The sequence below is a fragment of the Panthera onca genome, chromosome E2 (genome assembly GCF_046562875.1).
Source record: "Panthera onca isolate mPanOnc1 chromosome E2, mPanOnc1 haplotype 2, whole genome shotgun sequence".
Taxonomy (NCBI): Eukaryota; Metazoa; Chordata; class Mammalia; order Carnivora; family Felidae; genus Panthera; species Panthera onca.
Window position 1 is genome coordinate 60,229,175 of NC_138353.1, and position 27,530 is coordinate 60,256,704.

The window sequence follows — 27,530 nt, forward strand, 5'->3', positions numbered from 1 at the left end:
TTGTTTCCCTTAGAAGACACATGTAGAAAAATGGTCCTATGGCCAATGTCACAGAAATTGCTGCCTGTGCTGTCTTCTAGGGTTTCTGTGGGTTCAGGTCTCACATTTAGGTCTTTCATCTGTTTTGAGTTTGTTTGGTCTGTGGTGTAAGAAAGTGGCCCTGTTTCCCTTTGCATGTCACTGTCCAGTTTTCCCATCACCATTTGTTGAAGAGACTGTCTTTTTCCCACAGCATGTTCTTGTGTCTTTTGTAATCATGATCTTTAAAAAGTTGAGTTTTGGGGAGAAAGAGCCTGAAGTCCTACCGAGTAATGCTTTTACTCAAAGGAGTCGAGAGAGGCACAGAGCACATTGAAATAACGGCCGGGGGGGGGGGGGGGAGGTACCCCAGGGGAGGCGACGCTGCTTGTCTGGGAGTCATTACAGGGGAAGGTGTGTGGGATCTGTCAGAAATGTTCTGGGTTGGAGGAGGGAAAAGGTTGCTGCTTAAATACCTAACCTAGTCCGCGGTAAGCACCACACCTCCTTAGGTGCCCATTCTGTCTTCACCTGTGCTGGTAGGCCGTGGTCGTGCCTGGTTTTAAACATTGCTTATCTAAGGCTCGTAAGAACAGAACTTGGTGGGGACGTGACGTATGTGGTTACAAGCTCCGAATTTTAGCTCATTTCTTGCAGCTCTGCTAATAACCTTGGCTTTACTTAAAGGGTATTGTCAGGGTATGATTATGCAGGCGTCCTTGGGTTTCCCAGCCATGCTGCCTTTCCGGTTTTGGAAAACGTACCTCTGCCACAGGCCCGTCCAAGGGAAGAGAGGTCTTGAAACCCGAGTTAATCCATTTGGGTGAAATTTTAGGCAGAAGATGAAGTTCTTGGCTGAGGCGCCTGTGGGTGTGGTTGTCAGTGTTGCAGAGCGAAAAGCCCCGTCTTTGTTCTGTCCTGAGAAGATGACGAGGGAGGGGCTGATTACCAGGCGTGGCCCGGGGGTCCTTGGCGGCCCATTCCCCACTCAGAGAGGGCCAGTTGCGAGTTCTTCCTGCCTCAACTGTTGAACGAGTCTTAGGGGGAGGTTCAGCTCCTTTCCTACCTTTCCATGATCATATGGGCCAAGTGTCTCCCTGCGGGTCCCGGACGGCCGTGGTGTCGTCGCACCAGTGGGCTTGCCGGCTGCACTTAGATGTGGTGGTGCGGGACCTTGGGTTGAACCGAGGCAGCCCTGGAAAATGCCCGTCGTCTGGAGGTTGGCTGGTTGCCCTAGAAAAAGCACGTGGAATAAAAGCCCAATTTGGCTTTCTTGCCCCTGGAGATCCTGAGGTTGGCCGGCTGGCTGGCTTGCCCTCCACACACCCTCCCACGAGGGGCCCCAGCCTAGGTGGAAACAGCGCGGCTGAGGAGACCGGGCGATGGCTTTGTTCGGCCACGCGGAAGCCGTCTCCTTCCCACACCACGGATGGTGCCTCTGGGTCACCGCGCCGCAGGGACGTGACGGGGCAGAGCAGGACTCGTGCCCCGCTTGGAGACAGACCTCCGCAAGCGGAGGGCAGGCCCAGTGAATGGTGACAGGAGCACACGCGGCCTCTTCGAGTACCTCTGCTGGGTTCCTGCCCTTGTCCGTGTCCGGCTGCGCCCCGCCCTGTAACTGGCAGCTTAAGTGTCGCTTCCTCTCCGTGGGCTCTGCCTCCTCCCCCGACCGTTATCCCTGGCTGAGGACTTCGTTGTATTTGCACAGTCTGAATTGACGGGGTCGTTCCCCCTCCCCCGCCTCCGGAAATACACGTCCCCTGAGTCCAGAAGCTGCCTGGCCGGCTCGTCTGTGTCTCGCCAGAACTGGCCTGTTGTGGGCAGCCCCTAACTGCCTTCTGAGCAGAGAGGTGAAACCCCCGTTACTTTGGGGTACGTGCCATTGAAATGTATAGTGGCAGCGGGCAGAAGGAAGGTCTGCCCCGGAGAGCCATTCGCACGGGGCGGCTCCTATACTGGGTGTCGGTGGCCAGCCCTGCCTGAGCCCAGTTGGTAGGACCCGGTGTGGACGAGCGTCGGCCTGTCTGGGAGCAGCTGCTCCTGGCCTCCTCCTCCTGCTCGTGTCTTGGTCCCAGCCCTCCGTCACTCCCCGCTGGATCCCCGCTGCAGCGTTGTCCCCACCAAGATGCCGCACTGGCGTTCCTGTGCCGTGTCCCCTCCCTCTCCCAGGCCCGGGTCTCTGATGGAGGGGGAGCCAGAGGTACGCGCTTGGGTCTGGAAACAGCCTGCCTTCGCTGGTCCTTTGGCTTGGTCCCCTTTAGTCAACCCTTGCAAAGTCGCCTCTGGCCTCACGGAAAGTATCCATCCCAGAGGGGTGTTTTTCCCCGTTGCTTACAAGCCCTCTCATATCACAAGTGAACCACCTGGATGTTTTGTGAGCGGGAGATGCGTGGTTTGGCTTCTACCTCGAGAATCTGCATTCGCCGTCACCCCCAAGGGTCCCCGTACCCTGCAGGCTCCCTGTCCAGAGGCCCCTCCCGCACACCTGCCACCTCCTCCCTGCAGCCCTCCTGGCCTTGAGTTGCCAGAACAGCTGAGTGGGAGAGTCTACAAGCCAAGTGCTTTCTCGTCTTCGTGATGCCTCGTCCTGCCTTTTCTCCTCTCTTAGATGTCCAGTCACTGGGACTCGTGACTTGATATGCGGAGGAGTAAGCCCTTAAACTTCTTTTGCCTAAACCACACAATTTGTGCCCAAGATCTTGAATTACCTTTATATGTGTTTGGTGTGCTCCCAAAATACCTTTCAGATGCAGATATGTTTCTGGAAATGCTGCTTTGCTCCTGTGGGAGGGGTGGGATTTTGCACACGGGCACCCTGGCTTGTTTGTGGAGTGGAGGCTGAGGGTCCCCGATGGCCAGTCCCTGGGGAGCCTTATTTCGTATTGAATCAGCAGTCTCTCACTTGCTCCGGAAGCCACACTTAACCCCGGCCCTACCTGTGGCTCTGTCTCTGCCTGGGCGTCTCTCGAAAGAGTGGGTGGAGCCCGCAGAAATGGACCCCTCTGTGTGAGGTTCCTTCCTCCTGCACCTGCCGAGTCTGGCCGTGACCATTCCTTCCATCAGGGTTCGAGGAGCACTCAGATTTGTGGGTCTTCGATTTGCCTTTCCCGGCAAGTCCTCCCCTCTCGGGTGTGTCCGTCCTTCCTTCTGCTCATGTATTTGGTTCTGGGTTTGTATCTTACCTGCCATTTGGTTAATAGAATTTGGTGTCATCCATGTGGAAAAGGGTGGGCTGTGTGTTTTGTTCCAAACCTGCTTTTGTCGATCGCTCTCACGCTGGCAGTGTGGCCCTTCAGACCGCGGGACAGCAGCCACGTCCCGTCCCCAGTGGACAGTCCACGGCGCTCCTCTCGGGCCCCCACACGTACAAAAATCCTTGGAAGTGTTTTCTTGGCAGGTGGTATTTTATATTTTCTCCCATTTAAATCTACCTGTTCCTTTTATATCTAGATACATAGTATCTCCTACGAAAGGTCTCCCTCTGGTGGCTCAGGGTTTTCACTCTGCAGGGGCCCCGCTCTCCTCTGCTGCGTGGCCTCGCGGAAGCCCAGGAAGCAGCTGCCTGCCCCGCATTTGAGGAGAGTCCACACCAGATCAGGCACATAGAGAGTGCAGGCCCCAGTCCTTACCCTGAGCCGGGGAGTCCGGGAGCTCTGAGAGTGGACAGGTTTCCTTGCTCATCTGGTGGCAGACCTTGCCCGACACGATGCGAGGCTCTTTGTGATCCTGTGTTTACCCCTCGTGTGGCTGGTCGTGCACCCCCCCCCCCCCCCAGAAGGATGACCGCATCCGTTCCGGGGTGCTGTTCTGACCCCTGCTATATCGCCTTCTAAAACCAAAACGCTTCTGAATTCCTAGACCACATCTGGCCCCAGGGGTGTTGGGTAAGGGGTCATAGACCAGGATCGTCACCCCCATCTTACAGATGCAGCACCTCTGGCACGGTGTCCTTGCCCGCCCCCCCCCCCCCATGGTGCCGTCACGTGGTGCCCACTCACCTGCCTTAGTGCAGGGGCCGCTGTGGCGGAAGTGGCTTCTTGTGTAGATAATACGCAGGCGTTGGTTTGTTGTTCTGTTTTGTTTTTATTAAAGCAAGATAAAGACCTGCACGGAGATGTCAAACTATGCTACCGTTGTCTACACGGTCAGGGGTTTTTTTGATGTTTATTCTTTTTCTTAGATGAAAGTCTTTTTTTTTTAATTTTTTTAATGTTTATTTTTGAGAGAGAGAGTACAAGCAGGGGAGGGGCAGAGAGAGGAGGAGACACAGAATCCAAAGCAGGCTCCGGGCTCCCAGCTGTCAGCACAGAGCCCGACGTGGGGCTCGGGCTCATGAACCAGAGATCATGACCTGCGCCGAAGTCGCATACTTACCCCTCTGGGCCCCCCAGGCAGCCCGTATATGGTCATATTTGGCATATCGCCTCCGAGGTAGTTTTCCGCTAAAATCATGACCACTCTTGAGCGCTCACTGCTCAGGTTTTCTGTGAGGCACCACACGGAGCACCGTGAGCGCAGCGCCTGGCACGGAGCAGCCTGTTCTGTGGAGGACAGACAGTCCGGCTCGAGTGGGGCCTGTGTCCGTGGTCACACTGCCGGGATTCAAGTCCAGTCTCCCCCCGCAGTCCTATTTTGTAACGCCGGTAAAGTGCAGTGTGCCCTGTGTGTGTGTTGCCCTGAGCGGGCACTGGTAAGGAAACACGAGCAGCCTGGTGTCCCTCAGTTCTGAAAACTCCAGAGAACCTTGCCCACCCCGAGTTCCACGTGGGGCTGTTAGTCTGTCCCGGGTGGGGGTCGCCGAGAGCCTCACGGGTGGTGTCCCAGGTGTGCACCCAGCAGGTTGTTTCTGGCCGGACCCCTAGGGCCTCTCCTTGTCCTCTGCTCTCCGCTGTGTCAGCTTGTGGCCCTGTGACCAGGAGGTCTGAAAGACACACGTGATGTGACAGCCGCAGACGACTGAGTGGTGTGGATTTGGCTGTAGAGACGTCGTTCTTGACCTGTGTTTGCATGAGACTGCACAGTTGAAGTCATTTTAATTAACCATCACTTGAAAAGCCATCGTACTAAATAAATGAATGGTTAGTTGAAATTTCAGCTGTTGGGGTGCCTGGGTGGCTCCGTTGGTTGAGCGTCTGGCTCTTGATTTCAGCTCAGGTCATGATCTCACAGTTTGTGAGTTCGGGCCCTACGTCAGGCTCTGTGCTGACAGCTTGGAGCCTGCTTGGGATATTCTCTCTCTCTCTCTCTCTCTCTCTCTCTCTGCCCCTCGCCCACTCTTTCTCTCTCAAAATAAGTAAACTTAAAAAAGAAAAAAATTCACGGTATTGTATCACTGAGTGGTCTATTCATCGTTCTTGTTTGTTTTACAGTTAGAGAAGAGACCATACGTCCAGCACATGACAGGGAAGCCCTCTGTCTCCTTCCTAGTGGGTGTGGGGACTAGACGGCGGCAGCCAGTAGGTAGATGCTGTCTTGTGTTCTTTGGGTCGACGTTGCGTCGTGTGCGCCTTACGTGTGGTTCGAGCGTTCTTAGCCCTGAGCCTTCTTGGCAGCCGCACAGAACACGGCTCACGTGACCGCTCACCAGTCTTAAGATGGGCGGGCCGGTCTCCTCCCTGCTCTGGCAAGTATCGAAAGTAGCAGCTTTGCAGAAATACCTCTTTAAATCTGATCCAGTGCGCTTACTGGGAGCCCTGACCCATGCAGGGCCACCTCCTGGGCTCCTCAGCTCAACCCCTGGGCCTTGATTTCCAAATAAAGCAGGAGGACTTGAATGGGGTGTAACCTTTCAGACGAGTTTTGTTTTCCTAATGAGAAAGAAGAATCTGCCCTCGATTTGAGCAAATAGCACCTGAGGTGTTAGTCTAGCAGCCATCGGCGTGAGAGCAGTTGTAAAGAGAAGGTGCCCGGGGCACCAGGGGGCTCAGTCGTTGAACATCTGACTTGATTTCAACTCGGTGGTGATCTCGAGGTTCGTGCTTCGTGGGATCAAGCCCCGCGTTGGGCTCCGTGCTGACCGTGTGGAACCCCCTTGGGATACCCTTTCTTTCTCCCCTTCTCTGCCCCGCCTCCTCAAAAATAAATGGGGAATTATCTTAAAAAAAAAAAAAGATTCTAAAGGACCAGAGGAGAGAGGTGTTCCATGATGCCACAGGAAGCAGACACATCTCTGAGGCCTAGGAAATCCTCCTGTGGTTGGACGTGGGGAGGTGGTGCTTAACGGGTATGGACTTCCACTTAGAATGTGAATATGTTCTGGAGATCTAAAAAAGATTCTTGAATAAATTATTTAATCTTTTATTTATTTTTTAAACATTTATTTTTGAGAGAGAGAGACAGAGAAAGGTCGCGAGCAGGGGAGGGGCAGAGAGAGGGAGACACAGAATCGGAAGCAGGCTCCAGGCTCCGAGCTGTCAGCCCAGAGCCCGACGCAGGGCTCCAACTCACGAACTGTGAGATCATGACCTGAGCCGAAGTCAGACGCTTAACCGACTGCGCCACCCAGGCACCCCAATTATTTAATCTTTTAAAAGAAAGAAATCATTCTGTTGGCTCTTAAGGGATATAACTTTCAGGCATTTGTTCTTTTCGCTATAAAATGCTTTTTTACTTTTATTGTTTTTAACGTTTATTTGTTTTGAGCGAGTGGGGGAGGGGCAGAGAGAGAGAATCCCAAGCAGGCTCTGCACTGTCAGCACAGAGCCCAACGCAGGGCTTGATCCCATGACCGTGAGATCGCAGCCCGAGCCAACATCAACGGTCAGATGCATAACCCACTGAGCCACCCAGGTGCCCCATAAAATGCTTTTTTAATAAGTAAATATTTTTCAGGCAGAAGTTATACAAATATTTACGCTTTAAAGATAAGCCATCCTAAATCCAGGGTTTGACCTTAGTATTTTTCATTCAACAAATGTTTGCTGACCATTTGCTATAAGCCCAACACTGTGCTTGGACCAGTGTCACAGTCCTGCCTGGTCTGAACCCCTGTTCAGTCAGGCGGGACCGTGGCGGCCGTGACCCATGCTGTGAGGACCTGTGGTGAAAGGAGCCGGGGTGGGGAGGTCCTGAGGCAGGAAACGAATCCACCCTCTGAAAATGAGGTGAGCCGCGTGTTAGTGGCGGTGGAGAAGGAAGAAGAATGCGGGCTGGCTTCTGAAAGGTCACTGCCAGGAGGGCCCGTGGGGAGTTGGGAGGGAGTGGGGCACCAGTAGGGAAGTGGCTCCCAGACCAGGCGGCACTTTGGATGAGGGGGGAGACGCTTTGGTGATCCCCATACCCTGCCCTGTGTGACCCCTTGGGTTGACTGTCCTAGAGCATCCTGGACAGGGTAGGACGGGCTAGGATGGGCCAGGACAGGGTAGGACGGGCTAGGTCGGTCCCGGACAGGCTAGGACGGGCTAGGACAGGCCAGGACAGGCCAGGACAGGGTAGGACTGGCTAGGTTGGGCCAGGACGGGCCAGGACAGGTTAGGACTGGCTGGGATGCACCAGGACAGGGTAGAGTGGGCTAAGACAGGCCAGGACAGGCAGGACGGGCCCAGCCAGCGTAGGACAGGCTAGGACAGGACGGGGGGGGGGGGGGGGGGGAGGGCAGTGAGGAGCTCCATCCTGGACCTCCCACCAAAGATGTCAGCAGGGCGGGCACCTGCATACCCGCTTTGGGGCTGGGGGTGACCCCTGGGGATGGCGTCTCAACTGAGGGGCACAGGGGAGCGTCTGCAGGTCCGTGGTGACCGAGGCCCTGGGATAGCGGAGGCTGGACAGGGCTCAGAGCAGTAGTCCAGGTCATGGCTGTTCTTTGGAATTCCTGGGGGTGAAACCCACCCAGGCTTTGGTGTTTGTAAAGCTCCCACATTACACCAATGCTTGGCAGCCAAGGTAGGAGCTCTGGCCTGAGAAGGCAAGGTTCTGGGTCTGAGCCTGACCTCCCTCCTCCCCACCCCTAGACTCTTAAATTAGAGGACGTTGGTTTTGAGTTTTAAGAACAAAATATTTTGGCTTATAAATACCATTTAAATGCACAGAATTCTAAAAGTGTGAAGTGTAACCGTTTTCTGCCCAGCATTGCTGCCGGAGGGAAAACAGAGAAGCCTGCTTTGTACTGAGCATTACGTACTTCACGGAGCGTTTTTACTTGGTGTTTTGTGTCACGCCTCGACCTTGTAGACGAGCTCTGGCGTATCCCCATCGAGGTTTGGAAAACTGACCTGAATTGCCAAGTGGCCAAGACACCAGTCTCGTGAAAATACCCTTTCTGGTCTGGGGAAGCCGTGCCTGTTGGTGGACGCCCTCCACCTCCCCTCTCTCGTTAAGGTGACTGCCTTTTAAGTCCCGTTGTCCTCTGTTTCAGGATGACGATCTGGAGGAGGGCGAAGTAAAGGACCCCAGTGACAGGAAGGTGAGGCCGCGTCCCACCTGCCGATTCTTCATGAAAGGTAATTGTCTGTGGGGCCTTGTGTGGTCTTGGCTTTTCCTGGGACTGTGGTGGTGGCTCAGCCCTGCCCAGTGCCCGGAAGCCTGTGCAGGGCTGTTCTTGGGGCCAGACCGTGACCGTGGCAGGGTGGCACCGTCCTTTGCTGGTCCTTGCCTCCTTTGACTGACTTGGAGGGGCCAGCCTGGCCGTTTCCACTTTGTGGCTCCAGGCCCTCCCTCCGTGACAGCAGAGCTGTGACCATGCCGTTTATGAGTAGTCCTTGTCCTAAGGCAGACGCCCCGGGCACCAGGGGCCCTACCTCTGTACGGAAAGTTGCTGCTTGTTTGCTAAACGTATCCAAGTACATCCTTCATTTGGAATGGATTTCCAAATAGCAAAGAGATAGCCTCTGAGTGCAGCAAGGTCGCTCCCTCCCGGAAGGTGAGTGGTGCAAGCCACGTGGCTGTGACAGGTCACAGACTAACACCATGGGTGACCTGGAACGGCCGCGAGAACCCCAGTCCGTAAGGGTCTCGCGGCCACGCGGCGGTAGTTTGGGCCTATTCCTTGTAACTCCGCCTTCTCCTCGGACAGGTAGGAAGGTGTCTGTCTTCGTCTTAGCCTCGCTGGCCCTGGGCGCCCTGCTCACTGGCCCGGCCCGCGCGTCTGCTCTGAATTTCACAAGAGCTTCCTGTACTTCTTTTCCAGATGTTGGGACAGCGTTGTCCACTCCTCTTCCACCAATATCACATTCCATACCACTCAGAGGCCAGGTTAAAGGTACAGAGTATACGGTTTTCCCTCTCTGCTCCGGAGGCCAGACTTCTTTCTCCTGGATCCAGAATGCTGATGTGCAGCCAGAAGGAAGGGGGAGGCTCTGAGGGGCAGAGAGCGGTTGTGGATCCCAGTTCTTAGTGGCGCTCGATGAGGCTCCCGGGACCTTTGCGGATCGCGGGGGGCAGCGGTGGGGGGTGGGACAGGAGGGGCACGGTGGAGTCCCATCTTGCCGAGAGGACAGGCTCTGCACTTGACTGGTCCTCGGAGGACCCTCTGCCTAGACCCCCCAGGGTGACGTGACGCAGAGGGTGCTTGGGGCCCGGGTCGGCTCACTCCTCGGGGTGTGGGCTCCTAGCCTGTGCCGTTTACCTGCACAGTTTTGTTTTGTTTTGTTTAAGTTTCTTGATTTTGAGAGAGAGAGAGAGAGAGAGAGAGAGAGAGCGAGCAGGTCGGGGAGGGGCAGAGCGAGGGGCAGAGAGAGAAGCCCAAGCAGTCTCTGAACTGTCAGCACGGAGCCCAGCACGGCACTCGGGGCTCAGACTCACGAACCGCGAGATTATGACCTGAGCCCGTTTAACCGACTGAGCCCCCCAGGCGCCCCACGTGCGTGCTGCTTCTGCCAAGTGGAGATACTTGGACTCGTGAGTTAGACATGCCCGTGATGGGTCCTTTGCACAGCACGTGCTCTGTCCTCAGGAGGGTGGCTGGCGGTTGTCTCGTGGACAGCAGAGTCACCCTAAGGACACAGATGACTGTGTGGTATGTTTTAGAAAGTAAATTCTTAACAGTTCTTTACAAGCTTTAGTATTTGAAATATCACTATTTCAGAAAATTTTGAGCAGAAGACCTCTTTTCCATAATTACGTGGGAGTAAATGGTGTCAGCCCGCCGAAACTCCTCACGGGGAGGTGCACTTACGCACATACGTAGATGCGAACGCAGTCATTTCCGGTTGGCACCGCTGTGGAATCGTTCAGAAGCCTGGCCGGCCCGGCCCGTCGGGACTAGCCGCGGGCTTCCACGTCAGGAGGCGGCACTGTCCGTCCGCGCCGCGGAGGCTCCGGTCCAGGTGCTCCCGGGGGTCCCAGCCCTGAGGTCGTTTCCGGAGTTTAGCGACAGAAGCACACAGACCGACGGAGCGGGTCCCGTGTTGGGACCGCGGATGAGCATCCTCGGAGGTACCTCGTGGCACGCACAGGGCACCGTCTCCGCAGATGACTCCAGGGCCACATGTCAGTGGGAGGGAGGTCCCTCCAGAATGCTCGGCTTGGGTTTCAGAGCCCAAGGCCAGCGGCAGGGCTCTCTGCAGAGAAATCTGAGGCTAGTGGCACCCGGCCTTCTCGGCAACTTGGCTGGGCAGAGTCAGTAACTTGTCTCAGCCTCGGTTTTTGAGTATACATTTACCTTTCCCCCTGGATTGTTGAGTGACTGCGGAGAAATGGGATACAGCGTAGGAAGAAACGGTTGATTCTTTGGGCGTGCCGAAAAACATCTCTCGCTTTTTTTTTGAGCAAGTTTTTGGGTGAAAATGTTTTTGCTTACCTGCAATTGTATAAGCTTGGTGTTCCATTGAGACAAATCGTGTAAGTTCCCTTCAGGAGCAGGAGGAGTCACTTTAAAAATAAAACAGCGTTTGTCGCTTTTGACGAAGATGGGGAGAAAGGGGACCTTCACACCCTGCTGGTGGGGACGTGACCTGGTGCACCTGCTGGAAGACAGTCTGGCGCCTCCTGAGGACACGAGCGTGTAGGACCATCCGTGACCCCGTCGATTCTGCTTCTAGATCTCCACCCGAGAGAGATGAAAACGTACGTCCACCCAAAAACTTGTGCGCAAATGGTCGTAATGGCAGTGTTCGAAACGGCCCACGAGCGCACACAGCGCCCGTGTCTGTCAGCTCATAAATGGTCAGACAGCGTGGTCCGTCTGACGGTGGAATATTACTCGGCCACAGGAAGAGTGGAGTAGTGGGACCACGGCACGGATGAACCGTGAGGACGTCATGCCGAGCGAAAGATGCCAGACACGAAAGGCCTCCTCGTGTGCAAACTGTCCAGGATAATCCACGGAGGCGGGAACTGGATTAGCCGTTGTCTACACTGAGGAGCCTGGAGGGAGGGGGAGTGGCTACGGGCAGTGGGGGCGATGGCTAATGAGCGCAGGGTTTCCTTCTAGGATGATGGTTGGACAACCTTGCACGTATGTGCTAAAACCCGCGAAATTGTTCGCTTTAGATTGGGACATTACACGGCATGCAAGTTATATCTTAATGTGAGGTTTCTTCCTGAAAAGTTTGTTAGTTATAGTGCTCTTAAAAGATACCCCCGGATTAATCATTCATTGCCCAAATGGGTACATTGATATCTGTGACCATTGGCAAGAAGACACAGGAATATAGGTTGAAACATCTTTAAGCACCAGTACTTTGTTTACGATAGGTTTCTACCTCTGGTGTGTTTGTGTTAAGTCATCGAGATGGGAAGCTCCCCCTACAGTGATGGAAATAACATTTTCTTGAAACCATGTCCTACGTTGGGTTTCTGACTGGGCCAGCGATCAATAGCGCCAAGCCCATTCTGTGGGACAGGCCTCCGGGTCTCTGCTCCTTCCTGTTCTTTCTCCCTCTCCCTTTCTTCCCTGCCCCCCTCCCCCCGCCCCCCACAATTTGAGAAAATGCACCTCATGTGAAATTTACCATTGTAGCTATTTATTTTTATTTTTATTTTTATTCTTATTTTTATTCTTTTTTTTTTTTTTTTTTTTTTTTTTTTTTGAGACAAAGCATGAGCAGGGGAGGGGCAGAGAGGGGGGAGGCACAGAATCTGAAGCGGGCTCCAGGCTGTGAGCTGTCAGCACGGAGCCCGATGCGGAGCTCGAACTCACAGAGTATGAGATCACGAGCTGAGCTGAAGTCGGATGCTCAACTGACTGAACCACCCAGGCGCCCCTGTAACTATTTAAACTTTTTAAATTTTTTTTTTGAGAGAGACAGAGACAGAGCCTGAGTGGGGGAGGGGCAGAGAGAGGGAGACACGGAATCGGAAGCAGGCCCCAGGCTCCAAGCTGTCAGCACAGAGCCCGATACGGGGCTCGAACTCGTGAACCGTGAGATCATGACCTGAGGCGAAGTCGGACGCTCAGCCGACAGAGCCCCCCAGGGGCCCCCCCATCGTAACTCTTTTTAAGTGTAGGGTTCTGTGGTGTCGAGTACATTCACATCGGGGCCATCGCCTCCATCATCTCTGAAATTCTTCATCTTGTACGAGGGAAGCTCTGTAGCCATGAAACGATAACCTCCCATTCCTCCCTCCCCCAGCCCTGGCGACCACCCTCCTGCCGTCTGTGAACGCGACTCCTCCCGGTGCCCCACATCACTAGAACGGTGCGATAGTTGTCTTTATGTGACTGTCTCACCTCACGTGGCAGCGTCCTCGAGGCCCCCCTGTGTTTTAGCGCGTGTCAGACTCTCCTTTCTTCCCGCGGTTCGTCCTCCGCTGCGCGTGCACCTACTCGTCTGACAGCGGACCGGGGATCTTTCACCGTCCGGCTGCTGTGAACGATGCAGATGTTTCTTCGAGACCCCGCTTGGAGATTCTGGGGGTGTGTACGGCAGGCTTGCTGGGTCGTGCGGTGGCTTTACTTTCCGTTCCTTGAGGCGCCTCCCCGCTGTGTTTCGGGGCAGCCCCGCCACGTTGGGCTCCCGGCAGCCACGTCCTCCTCCCCTACGCTTGATGTTTTCTGACTTTTTGAGAGAGAGAATCCCAGTGGGTGTGCTTCTGATTTCCATTCCCACGGTCCCGGGTGACGTGAGCATCTCTTCGTGTGCTTATTGGCCGTTCAAGGAGGATCCCCTCCTGGGAGAGGTGTCTGTTGCCCACTTTGGAATCTCTGCATTCTCCTTTATGTTTAAATTTTTTTTTTTTTAATGTTATTCTTGAGAGAGTGAGACAGAGCATGAGCCGGGGAGGGGCAGAGAGAGAGGGAGACAGCGAATCCGAAGCAGGCTCCAGGCTCCCAGCTGTCGGCACAGAGCCCGACGCGGGGCTCGAAGCCACGGACTGCGAGATCGTGACCCGGGCCGAAGTCGGACGCCCCACCGACCGAGCCACCCAGGCGCCCCTCTCCGTTCTGTTTAAAGCAGCAGGTCTTAAACTGCGGCCTGTGAACCCCTAGCATTTCTTCAGACTCTCTTCCAGGTGAAAACGACTTTTGTGATGCTGAGATTACGAGCAGGCAGGTGCCGGCCCCGTGGACTCGGAGGGACAATAGCAATTTCATTTAATGGTGTCTGTGATAGAGCAGTGAGAATTCTTTTACGCTCAAGTACAGGTCTTTAAAAAAACAAAAGAAAAAAAACACCTTAATTTCCGTGCCAGAAAGTTTGCCTGTTCTAAGCATGCAATTCAGTGATTTTTTTTTTTTTTAATTTACCAAGTTGTGTGGCTGTCACACAGTCCAGTCCGGGAACGTCTCCATCACCCCGGAAGACCCGCGGCCCGCAGCGCTGGTCTTTCGCACATTCGGCGAGACGATCTGGGAAGTACTCACGGAGCCCCTCTGCCGCAGTGAGGTGCGGACGTCATCCCCAGGGAGGGCGCGAGGTTCGCGCCGTGGGCTGGGCCAGCCGGCGTCCCCGCGGGGACCGGCCACGGTGGCCCGGAAATGAGCAGAGCCTGCCGCTCCCCGGACAGCGGCTGACAGACAGCGGCTGGCGACGTCCGTCGCTAATGATGAGGTTTGGGCTCCCGGGCTCTCGAGCGGAGATCAGAGTTTGGGAGAGCCCGAACCTCCAGCCGCGGCGTTTAGCGACCGTCGCGTGATGTCACCGACTCCCGTCTGGGCAGAAGGTCCGCTCACGGGTCGAGATAGACCGGTGGGCGCGAGCAGAACAGTTGGAGGTGCTCGGCGAGAGGGTGACGGACCCCCGCCCGGCGGCTGGCGGCGAGAAGCCTTCGCCGGACCGGGTCGGTGTAGTGTCGAGGGCGCGAGGGTCTCTTCGAAGCCTGCTGAGTCCCCTCCCTCATCCGGCTGCATCGCCCCCCGGGGCTGCGTTTTCTTCGCCTGCTCCAGCCGCAGCGACACCGCATGGCAGGGTGAACGCAGAAGCCGACGGGGGACAGGCTGCCTTCCGTTTAATGGCAGGATTCAAGCGGTCTGCGAAAAGGAGGGTGCCAGAGAGGCTCCGTCGGTCAGGCTTCCGACTCTCGATTTCGGCTCCCGTTGGGATCTCACGGCTCGGAGTCGGCGCCCTGAGTCGGACTGTATGCTGACGGCATGAAGCCTGTTGGGGATCCTCTGTCTCCCTTCCCTCCACCCCTCTTCCGTCCCTTCCTCCCTCCCTTCCCCTGTCTCTCTCTCTCTCTCTCTCTCTCAAAATAAACAAACATAAAAAAGAGGTTTGCAGAAAGAAAAATAACGCTCATAGCAGTGTTTTTGAAATAGAGGTTTTTTTTTTTTAATTTTTTTTTATTTATTTTTAAGACAGAGACAGAGCATGAGCAGGGGAGGGGCAGAGAGAGGGGGAGACACAGAATCTGAAGCAGGCTTCAAGCTCTGAGCTGTCAGCACAGAGCCTGACGCGGGGCTCAAACTCACAGAGTATGAGATCATGACCTGAGCTGAAGTCGGACGCTCAACCGACTGAGCCACCCAGGCGCCCCAGAGTTATTTTTTATAACGCATCTCTGTGAACGTATTGTTAACATAGGTGACACTTGCCATATATTAGGTTTTTACATTTTTTTCAGTTTTAATTTCTATAGTAAATGCCAATGGATGAAACCCATCTGTGACTCTCTGAGGCCCTAAGATCCGTAAGTCCAAGAACCACTGGTTTCAAATCTACGTTATTTAAGAAGCAGCAGCCCAGAGAGTAGGTCAGTTACTTCAGTTACCGGAAGGAAAGCATTCCTCAGGAGAGCCAAAATATCCCAGAATACCGCTGGAGGTGACCGGGTGTGTGTGAAATAAGAGGGGAAAGTCCTCCCGAGTTCTTTGTGTTCTGTCGTTAAAAGCTTGCACGCAATGGTTTGTTGGACTCCATGCCCGTTAGAATACACGTTTGTAGGCCTTGGGTTTGTCCTTCATGTTATTAGATGTTTGCATATTTTGTCCTCCTTTCAGTGGTAATTTTTAAAAACTTTTTGTTTAATGTGTATTCTTGAGAGAGAGGGAGCGCAAGCAGGGGAGGGGCAGAGAGAGGGGGAGACACAAACCCGAAGCAGGCTCCAGGCTCCGAGCTGTCAGCACAGAGCCCGATGTGGGGCTCGAACCCGCGAACTGCGAGATCATGACCTGAGCCGAAGTTGGACTCTCAACTGACCGAGCCACCCAGGCACCCCTTTCAGTGGCATTTTTTTAAAACCATGAAGCACTTTAAACTTCTCTGTCCTTGTGATCCCTGTGTTTATTTTCTATTCTGAGTTATTCAGGCTAACAGGAAATGGGACCAGTGACTAAGGCCGCTGTCTTACTCAGAAATAACAAAGTAGCAGGACACTTTGCAGATACAGTGAGTGCGGCCTCTAGAAATGATACCAGCACTGCCTTGTACTGACACCGGTCAGACTGACAGTCAGAAATTGAAAAATCTGCTTGTGTTTCTGGGCCCACCACACATACACGCTCACACATGTGCCCACAGACACGATGCTGTCTTTGGACGTTTCACACTGCGGGAGAAGTGGTCGGGTGTGTGGTTGTGGCCAGCAGGGCCCTGGCCTGGGAGACGTGGCTCTGGTTTCCTCTCGTCTCGGGGTTTAGTTTCTTTGATTTCTGCAGATTTGTGTCTGTTTCGCCGATCGTGGGTTTGGTGGGATTGAACACGCAGGTTCCTTCTTTGTAGATCTGTTATTCGGGGGAAAAAAAAGCAAGGCTCAACACCAAGTGTATAAATGACCAGGAAAAAGTGGGGACGGCTACACCGTGGATTGATTGGTTGGTTGGTCCTCCCCCAGTAAACTGGTGACTGGCTCTGGTAGGAGGCCCTGGAGGCCTGGAGGTGGCGCTAACTTTCAGAGCGTTTGCATATGTTTTGTGTATACGTTACTTTGATTTCATACATTTGCTTTTCAGTTAAGAACTAAAACGTCGTCTGTGCCTTCAAAGCCCTGTGTAAACCATCGTGAAGAAACTCACGCCCTCGTCCTGACGCCGTGACCCGGCTTCCACTTTCCTTGTTTACTTCTGGCCAGGGTCCTCCCACAATTGTCAGCCCGTGTATTCGTCCAGTCAGAGTCACAGTCCACACGAATTCTGTTTGTGAAGTTTCTTTTAGAAGTAGAAGGCTGTGGGGTTTTAAAACAAGATTTATTCTTCCAGTTTCTAGAGAATATTTTCGCCTAAACAAAATGCTGGGTTTTTTTTTTAAGTTCATTTCTTTATTTTGAGAGAGCACAAGTGGGAGAAGGGTAGAGAGAGAGTCCCAGGCAGGTGCCACGCCACCCGTGCGGAGTCTCTTGGGGGCTCGCCCCTACAAAATACTTTCTTAAATTACGAAAGCGTTGTATACTGACAGAGTCAGGACGGTAAAAGATAGAAGTCTTTCTACCATCCGACAATTGGGGGTGCTTCGTTCCAGGCTTTTTTCTACACAAAAATTCACTCTTAAAAAGGCTAGTGAGTGGTTGGCTCTGTCGGTGGAGCGTGCGACTCTTGATCTTGGGGTTTTGCGTTCGAGTCCCATGTTGGGTGTAGAGGCGACTTGAAGATAGAATCTTAGAGTACAAAGGCCAGCGGGAGCACACAGCTTCTGCCGCCCTCTTCCGTGGGTGTGCCGACCCACACCACCCTCCGTGGGCACCCGTCCCGGTGGTGCGGGTAGGCCTCCCCTGTCTCCGCCCGGAGCAGCCTTCTCTTCGCCTCTGGTGGCCGGCAAGGGTCTCCGCCCGCCCCGGAGCAGAGGGTCCAGGAGGACGGGCTCCTGTCACCTGCCGGAGACCCGGGGGGCCACCCGCTGCTGCTCTTGTCCCTCGTGCTCCCGTCTGATGTCTCCTCCCTCTTTTCTCCCCCTGCCTGTGGCCGTAGTGAAAGGTCTGTTTTGTCAGTAGGCTCAGGGGAGACGTTCTTGATTTTCTTTTGGAAATACTTTAAATACAAAAAAAAAGAAAGAAAGGAAGAAAAAAAAACCCAGATTAACAAACCTATTTCTCCACCACCCAGTTACATATTTTAGGTTTAAAAAGTCATAGAAAAGCTGGCACCTATATCGATACTTTTCTGCGCTCGGAAAGTTTCTGCAGGAAAACCCTGTGTTATCCGCTAGTCTAACTACACGGCGGCGAGGAATGCCGTGTGAGTTCTCACAGGCTTAAAAGGCAGAGAACTTGATAGCATTTGGAATTCTTTATTTAGATACAGGACTACATAGTCTGTTTTCTTTAAACCTCTCTGAGACTCTGGGATTTTGAGCCCCCTGTAGTATGATATTTCCCAAACTCTGACTTCTGTGTGAATTTTAGGGGTGCCTGGGTGGCTGGCTCAGTCGGTTGAGCGTCCGACTTCGGCTCAGGTCACGATCTCACAGTTCGTGAGTTGAAGCCCCATGTCGGGCTGTGTGCTGACAGCTCGGAGCCTGGAGCCTGCTTCCGATCCTGTGTCTCCCCCTTTCTCTGCCCCTAACCCACTCGCATTCTGTCTCTGTCTCTCTCAAAAATAAAAGTAAACATTAAAAAAAAATTAAGAATTTTAAATGGGCAGCCCGGGCGGCTCGGCCGGTTAAACGTCTGACTTCGGCTCATGTCATGGTCTCGAGGTTCGTGAGTTCAAGATCCACCTCGGGCTCTGTGCTCTCAGTGCAGAGCCTGCTTCAGACCCTCTGTCCCCCTCTCTCTGCCCCTCCCCCCACTCATGTTTGCTCACACATGCTCGCTCGTCTCTCTCAAAAATATTTTAAAAAACAATTTTAAAAGTCATTTTCACATTTCCAGAGAAGTAATTTTAAGCATACTTTATTTCGCATTTAACTCAGATCAATACGTTAGTTAAGTTTTAATGCAAGTTAAAATATTCATGATGTTTAAAAGGTAAATTTAGCTTTTTTCTGAATATCAAACAACTAGTTCTCTGTAATTTATACGAGGAAAACTATGTTTTGTCAACAGAAACATTTAAATGGAGTATCACATTTAGGAGTGAATATACAGGGGGGGCGCCTGGGCGGCTCAGTCAGTTAAGCATCTGATTCTTGAGTTCCGCTCAGGTCATGATCTCACAGTCTGTGGGATCGAGCCCCATGTCCCGCTCTGTGCTGACAGTGTGGAACCCTGCCTGGGATTCTCTCCCTCTCCCTCTCTCTCTCTCTCTCTCTCTCTCTCTCTCTCTCTCTCTCTCTCAAAATAAGTAAACATTTTTTAAAAAGTGAATATATATTGAAAGATGGTTTAAATTTTAACTACGTGTTAAACTGTTGAAAACATTTTTAAATCATTTAGATACTGTATGCTATATTTATTTTTGAGCTTGTGTAGATACTACCTGTTCAAAAAATTACATTTTTATTTTACTTTTTTAATTTTTCAACATCCTCTTTATACCCAACATGGGGCTCGAACTCATGACCCTGAGATCAAGAGTTGCATGCTCCACTGACTGAGCCAGCCAGGCGCCCCCCAAAATTAATATTTTAAAAAGTGATTCACTTACTGGTTAAATTGAAACGTCGGCTTCTTGCCTTCTGCTCTGGAAAATCAGGCAGTTTCCTTGAATGATCTTGGTGTTCTGTCACCAAGTAATTCTAAAAGATATTTTTTATAAGCACCCAGATTATTAGGGTTGTCTGTGTGTTTTCTCTTTAATACATTTTTTAAGTCCAGAAATGTCCTGAAATGGTATGTGGGAGGCTTTGGTGGGAGAAACGCAGACGTCCCGAGCTGGTACAGACACCCGGAGACTGACTGGCAGAATTCTGGAAGCATCCTTCGATGCTTCTCCGTGATGGCTGTTTCAGTATGCGTGGTTTTTTGAGTCAGAATAAATCAGGGTCCTCCTTGCATACCTCTGAGCCTTTCTGGGGGTGCAGTGTCGTCCAAGCAGGAAACCCAGGGCCACCTGTGATTGGGAAGCTCTTGGACTTTCTCTATTTTTAGGGGGAAATGAACTACTCACACAGTCACTTAGGAACAGGGGCCACGTTTCCTCCACCGCATAACCTCAGTCCCTTTCGGGAACACTCAGGAAGTGCTGCTCTCAGGAAGCTCCTTAGCCCGGGGCCCGGTCCAGGCCTGCCTGCCAGGAACCACGCGCGTGCGTGCGTGTGTGTGTGTGTGTGAAGGTGGAGGCACGGGGTGGGGGGTCTTTGCCGTGCTCGGTTCAGGCGTGAAGGGTGAGCCCAGGCAGCCCAACTCTGAGCCCGACCCCGCCACCACCGCTGCCTGACTCCGGGCCCATTCGGACTCGGGTTCGCACAGCCTGTGGGGTGGCGAGGGCGCCCTTGGCACCGCACGGGCCCCCGGTGAAGCTGCCGCTCCTGGAGCTGCTGTGGGCAAAGCGGGCAGGAAGCTGACCTCGTGTGCTCCGATTGGCTCCCCTTTCTGACCTGGCTTTTGTCTCCACAGGGAACTGCACGTGGGGAATGAACTGTAGGTTTATACACCCCGGAGTCAACGACAAGGGCAACTATTCCTTAATCACCAAAGCCGAACCTTTCCCGCCTAATGGTGCCCCACCTCTTGGACCTCACCCGCTGATGCCTGCCAACCCCTGGGTGCGTGAACGCCTCTCTTTCTTTCATTGCTAACGGATGGGACAGCTAAGCTCTCCGAACCTTCTGCTTACAACCCATCGGTACACCTTGTGTAAAAGGCACTTCTGTGACGTCACGGTCACTGGGTCGCCTTCCAGATGCTTCCGTGTCTCTGTGAGGAGGCAACCCTAGGCTCAGGGCAGCAGGTCAGGGGCCACACTGAGGCTTGGAGTGCCAGGGGCGTGCGGCCGATAACCTTCTAGCTGGTGTTCTTGCTCCCGTCTCTTTATAGATTTTGAAGTTTGGCTTGCTTTCTCAACTTTTCCCTTCTTGTTTCTTAATAGGGTGGGCCCGTAGTTGATGAAATTTTGCCTCCACCCCCTCCAGAGCCCCCCACGGAGAGTGCCTGGGAACGAGGACTCCGGCACGCGAAGGAGGTAACTAGAGGGCCTGAGGAAAATTCTTGAGCACGAGTAGCGTTGCTTTGATTCAGAGACAGTGACTGGAAACTCAGTGAAGTCCTTGAAGTGAGGGAGCGGTTTCCTAAGAGTTAAGAGAGCTCCGTTGGTCTGTCCGAGGCCCAGGCGCGCTGTCTTCCCGGGGCTCGGGTGGCGTCACACCGCACCGCAGCTGGTGCTGCGGCCCCCGGCCTCCTGGAGCCGTGGCCTGTGCGTGTGCAGGCCCGTCCCTTCCCGAGACGGCCACTGTGCCTGCCCGCGCCCTCCCTCCAGGCTGTCCCGTGGCCCTGGCCGTCAGGCTTGTGATCTGTCGCCACCAGACTTGCTTTCCAGGCCCTCACTTCACTTTCTCTCCAGTGAGGTGACAGGATAAAACGAAACCATTCCCCTGCCTGGCTCAGCACGGAGCCCGCCCCCCCCCCCCCCCCACCAGCCCTGGAACCACTTTCTCTCCATGCTTGGGCCCCATCACGAGCGAGTATCTGGGGCTCCCTGGCTCAGGAGGTGGCCGGCTCTGTTACTCCTTTCCAGAAGGTGAGACAGCTCCGTGGCACCGCCTGGCGGGCCCGTCCTGCTGGTGCAGAGATGGTGTGCCTGGGCCTGGAGTCCCTCGGCCGCTCCCGCTGCCCTGGCTGGGGCGCTGTGGGTCCGCCTTTCCTGACAGCGACTAGCGTTGACTTCTTCCTTCTTACGACGGTAGGTTTTAAAAAAAGCAACCATTCGAAAAGAACAGGAGCCCGATTTTGAAGAGAAAAGGTTTACGGTGACCATCGGCGAAGACGAACGGGAGTTTGACAAGGAAAACGAAGTTTTCCGGGATTGGAATTACCGCATCACGAGGGATGTCCGAGAGACAGCGTAAGGACCCATCCCTCCTTCCCTTCTGAGGGACAGTGAAGCTGTCCCCAGCCGTGGGAGCCTCGCGCTCTTCCCTCAGGCCTCGGGGTGCCGTGCCTCCCTCTCCCCGTCCTCGGCTCGGAATGGCCTTCCCGAGATGGTGTCAGAAGCTCTGCAGGGGCTTTCCTGGGTTTTCTGCGCCGTGAAGGAAATGCCCCGGCTCTGGCAGGGCCGGGTGCCCGGGGAGGGCTCACCTCTGTGTGGCTTCCTCTGAGCTCTGCGTTTCTAGAGCTGTGCTCCGAACCCCTGGAGCCCCAGCGGTCTGCCTCTTCCCACCCTCCTCCCGGTCTCCCAGCGGCCAGGAAGACCCATGAAATTGTCACCAGAGTCCAGGAACTCGGCAGGTGTGACGCTTTTCGTCGTAAATGGCCTTGTTCCTTCTCCGACACGTCCTGTTACTGGTCTGGTAGAGAAGTGCGTGCGGTTGAAAGGCTTCGGGGCTCTCACAACATCCCCCCACACCTCTTCCCGGGGGACGGTCGGCTTTGTCGTGCTCCCCTTGGAGGGGCAGACGCAGGCAGCTCTCTTCTGAGCAGCCACCGCAGCGTGGGCTCGGGTCACCGCGATCGGAGCCGGCTCTGGCGCCCAGGCAGCGTCATAGCAGCGCTCCGCTCGGTCACACCTGCCGTGGGAGAGCGTGCTCGCTGGGGTCTGGCCGCGGTGGCAGTGGTGGTGGGCGCAGAGAAGGGGTTCGCGGACGGGGCTTGCCTTTCAGGGTTCGCCAGCCAGCCTGCTACTCGAAGCTCGAGGCTCGTGTCCCGCATCATGCACCGTGCCCCCAGCTCTCTGCCTGCAGAAAAGGACAGGGGGAGGCCCTGTGCTCCACGCTTGTGTCAGGGGACAGCTCAGAGTTTGCAGCGTAGAGATTTAAAGCCGTGGTTCGGACTTGTGTGTTTTCTGATTCTGGGTGTGGAGGCCTGTCAGATCCCGGACGGGAGCGTGGCAGTCGGGGACCCTGTCTGCCAGCTCCCACGGCTCCCTTCGGGTCCTGAGGCCTCGCACTTTTCTTGGGGAAAGCGCAGGTGAGGCTCCCGTCCCGCCGGGCTCAAGGGGCAGGCGGACAGTCCCAGGGGCCGGGGTGACCGGCACAGAGGGTGTGCTCTCTGTGAACGCTGGGCGAAGAGGCTCCGAACCTCGACACTCGGCCTCCCGGCCGCTGCTGGAGCGGGGGCCTGGAGCGTGTGCCCGCAGGGGAGCCGGCCGGCGAGTGCGGCCCTGCAGGGTGCACATGGGCCTCGACCGAACCGGCGCTGTGCCCTGGGCCTGCCCCGCGTGTGGTGCCGGCAGATGCCGCGCTCCCTCTGCGGAGGGTCCGTGGTGCGGGACCTTGCGCCTCTAAAGCCTCTGAGGACGGGCCTCGGAGCCAAGTTTTCACTCACATTTGGTTTTTCAACGTCACTGCCCTAGAATTAACTGGGGGCTTCTGTGACACCCCTGTGCCGGGCCCCACCGGACCTCATCAGGCAGGGCCTCTGGCAACAGGGCCCCTGCGGCGAGTATGGGTGAGAAGGCACCTCTGCCCTGTCAGTCAGGGTCCGGTAAACACAGGAGACCCCCTGGCTATTTTCATTTCATGTAAAGACTGTGCAAACAGAAGGCAGTGGCAGCTGTAGTGAAGCGGCGGGGGGGGGGGGGGGGGGGGCGGCGAGGACAGTTGGAAGTTCACATCGAGAAGCTGGAGGCCGGGCTGGGACTCAGGCCGCTGAGGAGGGGAGCGCTGGCCGGCTGTGCCAGCTCCCCTGTGGTGGGCGAGGAGGCCGGGGTGCCAGAGTCCTGCGGGCGGCGACGGGCAGAGGCCAGGACAGAGAGACCCTTCCGCCCCCGGGCCCGGCCAGCCCCTGCGGCACCTGTCGTGGGCCAGCCTCGCGCGGGGCAGTCGGGAGAACAGGGTGCTCTCGGCAGAGGGTGTGGGGGGCTCAGATACCAAGCGGACAGCTTAAAAGCAGTTCAGGGCCATTGATGTAAAACTCAGAACCACCAGCCGTGCTGGTGTTCCCTGCCCGGGACCCCGGGGCACAACAAGCTCTGTGCCCAGGTGCTCTCCACCCGGCGACGCGGCAGGCCTATGCGCCGGGTGAGGGAAGGTGGGGAAGAGGGAAGGTGGGGAAGGGCGTGAGGGCGGAGTACCAGGTGCGCCCCTGGACCGGCAGCACCACCAGCGGCCGGCCAGGGTGTCCAGGGAAGGTGGGGCCCCGCTGGCTAACTAACAAGCCTTCTGGGCGATCCTCGTGCCCACCCACTGAGGTCTGAGAGCCGTGGACTTCAGTTCGGGGGCCCGGGCCCCCACCTGACGTCAGGGGCCGTGTGGTCAGGCTCTGGCAGCGTGCAGCTGGGTGCTCTGTTGTGGAACCAGTGGGGAAGGGTGCCCGCTCAGGAGCTCCTGAGGAAGTAGCCTGAGATAGTAGGAAGCACAGGCAAACCGGTGTTTTCTTTATGCCTTTTTGGGAATTAACTTGTTTAGCAGGATCACTTAGTAAAGGTAGTGCTTTTCAGATGCCAACCACCTTGTGGGACCTCATGCGCACAAGGTATTAAGAAATGTCACCCTGGGGGCGCCTGGGTGGCTCAGTCGGTTAAGTGTCCGACTTCGGCTCAGGTCATGATCTCGCGGTCCGTGAGTTCGAGCCCCGCGTCGGGCTCTGTGCTGACAGCTCAGAGCCTGGAGCCTGTTTCAGATTCTGTGTCTCCCTCTCTCTCTGCCCCTCCCCTGGTCATACTCTGTCTCCCTCTGTCTCTCAAAAATAAATAAATATTTAAAAAAAAAAAAGATGTCACCCTGGGGGGTGGGGCGTTGGGGGTCTCAGTTGGTTACGTGTCCAACTGCGGCTCAGGTCGTGATCTCACCGTTCCTGGGTTCGAGCCCCACGTCGGGCTCTGTGCTGACAGCTCAGAGCCTGGAGCCTGCTTCAGGGTCTGTGTCTCCCTCTCTCTCTGCCTCTCTTCCCCCCTGAAAAACAAAAAAATGATTAAAAAAAAGAAAGAAATGTCACCCTGGGGTTCCCAGCCAGCTCAGTCAGTGCGAGTGCGACTCCTGACCTCAGGGCCACGAGTTCAAGTCCCGTGACTTTGATGTCATCTCTGCGCAGGAGGCTGGGGTGCGCTGTATGCAAGAACATGCACTGAGCCCACCAAGGCGCCCTGACCGTTCCTTCACGTGGGGACCCTGGTGGCGGTGTCCTAAGACTCCAGGCCGTCCCATGGGAGAGAGGCCGTTACACGTTGTTTACCAGGTTTTCCAGAAACGAATTTGTCGGCACGGCCCTCCTTTGAGAGAGCACGCACCCTCACATCCGTTTGGGAAGGTGTTTCTCCCAGGGCCTGGGTTGGCCGGGAATGGTGCTGGGGCCTGGGGGGGCCACGTTCTCTCTTGCTGTCGAGCAGCGGGCTGGGCCGCGACAGGCCTCCGCAGCTGCTGACTGCTGTCTTACACGCGACCTGAGTGGTGGGCACTTACGCGCTTTGGAAGATGTCTGGCCACTTGGAGTGAAAGAGAGCTGTGTCCTCCAGCAGACCCGGCCTCGGGTGAGTCAGTCTGCCAGGGTCCTGGCCCAGGTGGGGCAGACACCTCCCAGAAGGCAGCCCGCTGGAGGCCATCGGGCGACCCAGAAGCTCGGCCTGGCAGCCTCTTCAGGTTGTGGGCACGTTGGTTTCCCCCACCAGCTTACTCACAGGGGGGAGTCGGTCTGGAGCCAGGTAATCCCTGAAAGAATGCCTGTTGCCGGACTTGCGTCAGGGTCCAGGGCACCCCCAGGGCAGGTCCTCTGGGTCAGTGGCTAAGGTGGGATCTCCTTACCTTCCTCCCCACGGTCAGTGGCTGTCCCTTCCCCATTGAGTACAAGTCTGCCTTGGCCCCTCAGGAGGCTCCTTTATCCTACGTGCGGGGGTCTGTCCCTGGACCATTTGTTTCTTCGTGAGAAAGGCAGGCCTGCAGTGTGGTGTTGTCTCAGGGTGTGGCTTTCTTGGCTGGGCTTGCACATCTCTGCCTGCCTGTGCATTCGGGGACCAGTTGTCGAGCTCCATATGGAAGCCCACCGGTGTTTTTACTGGGATTGCCCTCCATTTGCAAATTGATGGAGAGAGCTGACTTCTGGGCAGCCTCCAGTCCTGGCTGAAGACCAGAAACATGGTCTCGTGTGTTCACATGTCCTCTTTGTCCTTGAGGAGCGCATTAAAGCTTTTGTCAGATAGGTTCTGCTCAGTTCTGGTTAAACGCAGTTTGTTCCACGGTGTTTCTTCTTTCTTGCTGCTGTAAAAGAGGGTTTCTCTGCTCCTTGTCCGGAGTGGTCATCTGTGTGCGTGGAGGCGTCGGTCTCATGCTTCACTGGGCCCTCTGGCTGCCTGGATCGGCTTTACCGGGACTCAGGTTCCAGGTCTGGTGCCATTTCATTTGCGGGCGTGGGTCCTTTTCCTCCTCGCCCAGCCTCCGCGGCTTCATTCGTCTGATGGCAGCAGCCAGCTTCTGCCACGCCGGTGGATGGCCATGGAGGCCGTGGCCGCCTTGCCTTTGCCCGGTCTTACAGAAATGCCCCTGTTCCCATTAGTAAGAGGTTGGCTCGCGTTCCAACGTATGTGTGTGAGTTAAGTCTCGTCAGGAAGTGTTGTCTCCAGCTCCCTGCGGTGTTTGTCATCGTAGGTGCGATCCTCTGTGGTTCTTCTCTTCAGGTCTGCCATTATGTGTGGCGTATTCACGAATTTCCTCCTTCTGACTCATCCTCAGATTCCTGGAATAAATCCCACTGAGTCATAGCGTATTTTATTTTCTTCATGTGGTGTCGGATTCTGTTTGCTAACGTTTTGTGTAATATTTTTGCCTTAATATTCGTAAGTGATAAGATTTGCCTCGTACTCGCTCATTTTGCAGACTGGAGCCTTATGCAGATCCGTACTACGACTATGAAATCGAGCGCTTCTGGCGTGGCGGGCAGTACGAGAACTTCCGGGTGCAGTACACGGAGACAGAGCCGTACCACAATTACCGGGTGAGTGTGACGGTCGTGCACGTCTCCCTGCGCTGGTCCGTTTCTTAAGATTACCCTCGTTTTCATCTGTGGGACTTGATGCGGTTTTAGTAGCATGGGCAGAGCGTACCAGTTTCACGTCCCGACTGCCTGTTCGTGGAGAAGCAGTTCGGATCCACAGGTTGAATTGGTGGTGGTTTCCTTTAGTTGATCTGTGCCCTTGCTCTGGGCTTGTTAAAAACTGGGTTTGCCGACTGGATTATTGATACAGCTCTGCATGGGACTGTGTTCTGCCCTCCTGAGTGTTTACTCCTTCAGGTTCCCTAGCGGTACCATTTATAACTGTGCTGCCCTCACCCATGTCCTCACCCACTTTAGTGACCGCCCCCCCCCCCCGCCCCCAGCTGTGCCTTGCTGGCCTGGAGGGTGGGCCCGGGCTGTGGGGGTACAGGTGCGGCCTGCCAGGCAGGGTCTCCCTGAAGGTCGAAGTGACTTGTTGGAGCTGCTTTCCACCGCCTCTGTCCCCCACCACGCCCGAGGCTGCAGCCAGTGGCAGGGCAGGGGCGCACTTCGTTACCTCACAGGCCACTTGAAACCCGAAACCCGTGTCCGTGCTGTGATTTGGGCTTTGTCCCGTTTTAACTTTGAACACTAGAGCAGATGGATGGAGGAGACCTGAGGGATAGTTCCGGAAGGCGCTCGAGGGCCTGTGCCTCGGAAAGCAGGGGCCGTGCCCCGCGCTGTCCCCGCCCCTGGAAGGGGGGTGGGGGGCGGCCCCGGCGACTGGCGGACCGGGTAGCGGTGCCTGGAGGACGACCTGGGGAACAGAGCCGGCGCGGGAGGTGGCCCCCGCGGCCTCCCCGCCGCCCGCGTTCTGCCGGCCGCCGCCCAGCGCGTATCTTTGGCTTCAGGACCGGGAGCGCGAGCGCGAGCGCGAGAACCGGCAGCGGGAGCGCGAGCGGGAGCGCGAACGGGACCGCGAGCGGGAGCGCCGGCAGCGGGAGCGCGAGCGCGAGCGGGAGCGGGAGCGCGACAAGGAGCGGCAGCGGAGGAAGGAGGAGTGGGAGAGAGAGCGAGCCAAGCGCGACGAGAAGGACCGCCAGCACCGAGACCGCGACCGCGAGAAGGAGCGCGAGAAGGAGAAGGAGAAGCCGAAGCCCCGCTCCCCGCAGCCGCCCAGGTAGGTCGTGGGCCCCTGGGCTCTGGGAGGCCTGCCCCCCCCACCCCACCCCCCGTGGGGTCCCCGGAGAGGAGGGGGCGCGCCCGCCGGCCACAGCCCCAGAATCCTCGCTGGAGAAAGGTCGGTGTGTCGGGGTGAGTGGGTG

General features: G+C 55.6%; 1 protein-coding gene across 2 annotated transcripts in view; it reads left to right on the plus strand.

Annotated features, from left to right (window-relative positions):
- Positions 1 to 27,530, plus strand: part of ZC3H18 (zinc finger CCCH-type containing 18) — a 59,367-nt gene that overhangs the window by 9,671 nt on the left and 22,166 nt on the right. Inside the window, exons 3-9 of one of the 2 annotated variants that reach the window (XM_081791352.1) lie at positions 8,372 to 8,456; positions 9,143 to 9,214; positions 19,765 to 19,913; positions 20,237 to 20,329; positions 21,051 to 21,208; positions 26,109 to 26,226; positions 27,117 to 27,385. In XM_081791352.1, the coding sequence (XP_081647478.1) occupies positions 8,372 to 8,456; positions 9,143 to 9,214; positions 19,765 to 19,913; positions 20,237 to 20,329; positions 21,051 to 21,208; positions 26,109 to 26,226; positions 27,117 to 27,385 (944 nt within the window). The remainder of the gene's footprint in view (positions 1 to 8,371; positions 8,457 to 9,142; positions 9,215 to 19,764; positions 19,914 to 20,236; positions 20,330 to 21,050; positions 21,209 to 26,108; positions 26,227 to 27,116; positions 27,386 to 27,530) is intronic. The other variant, XM_081791353.1, reaches the window with a different exon arrangement.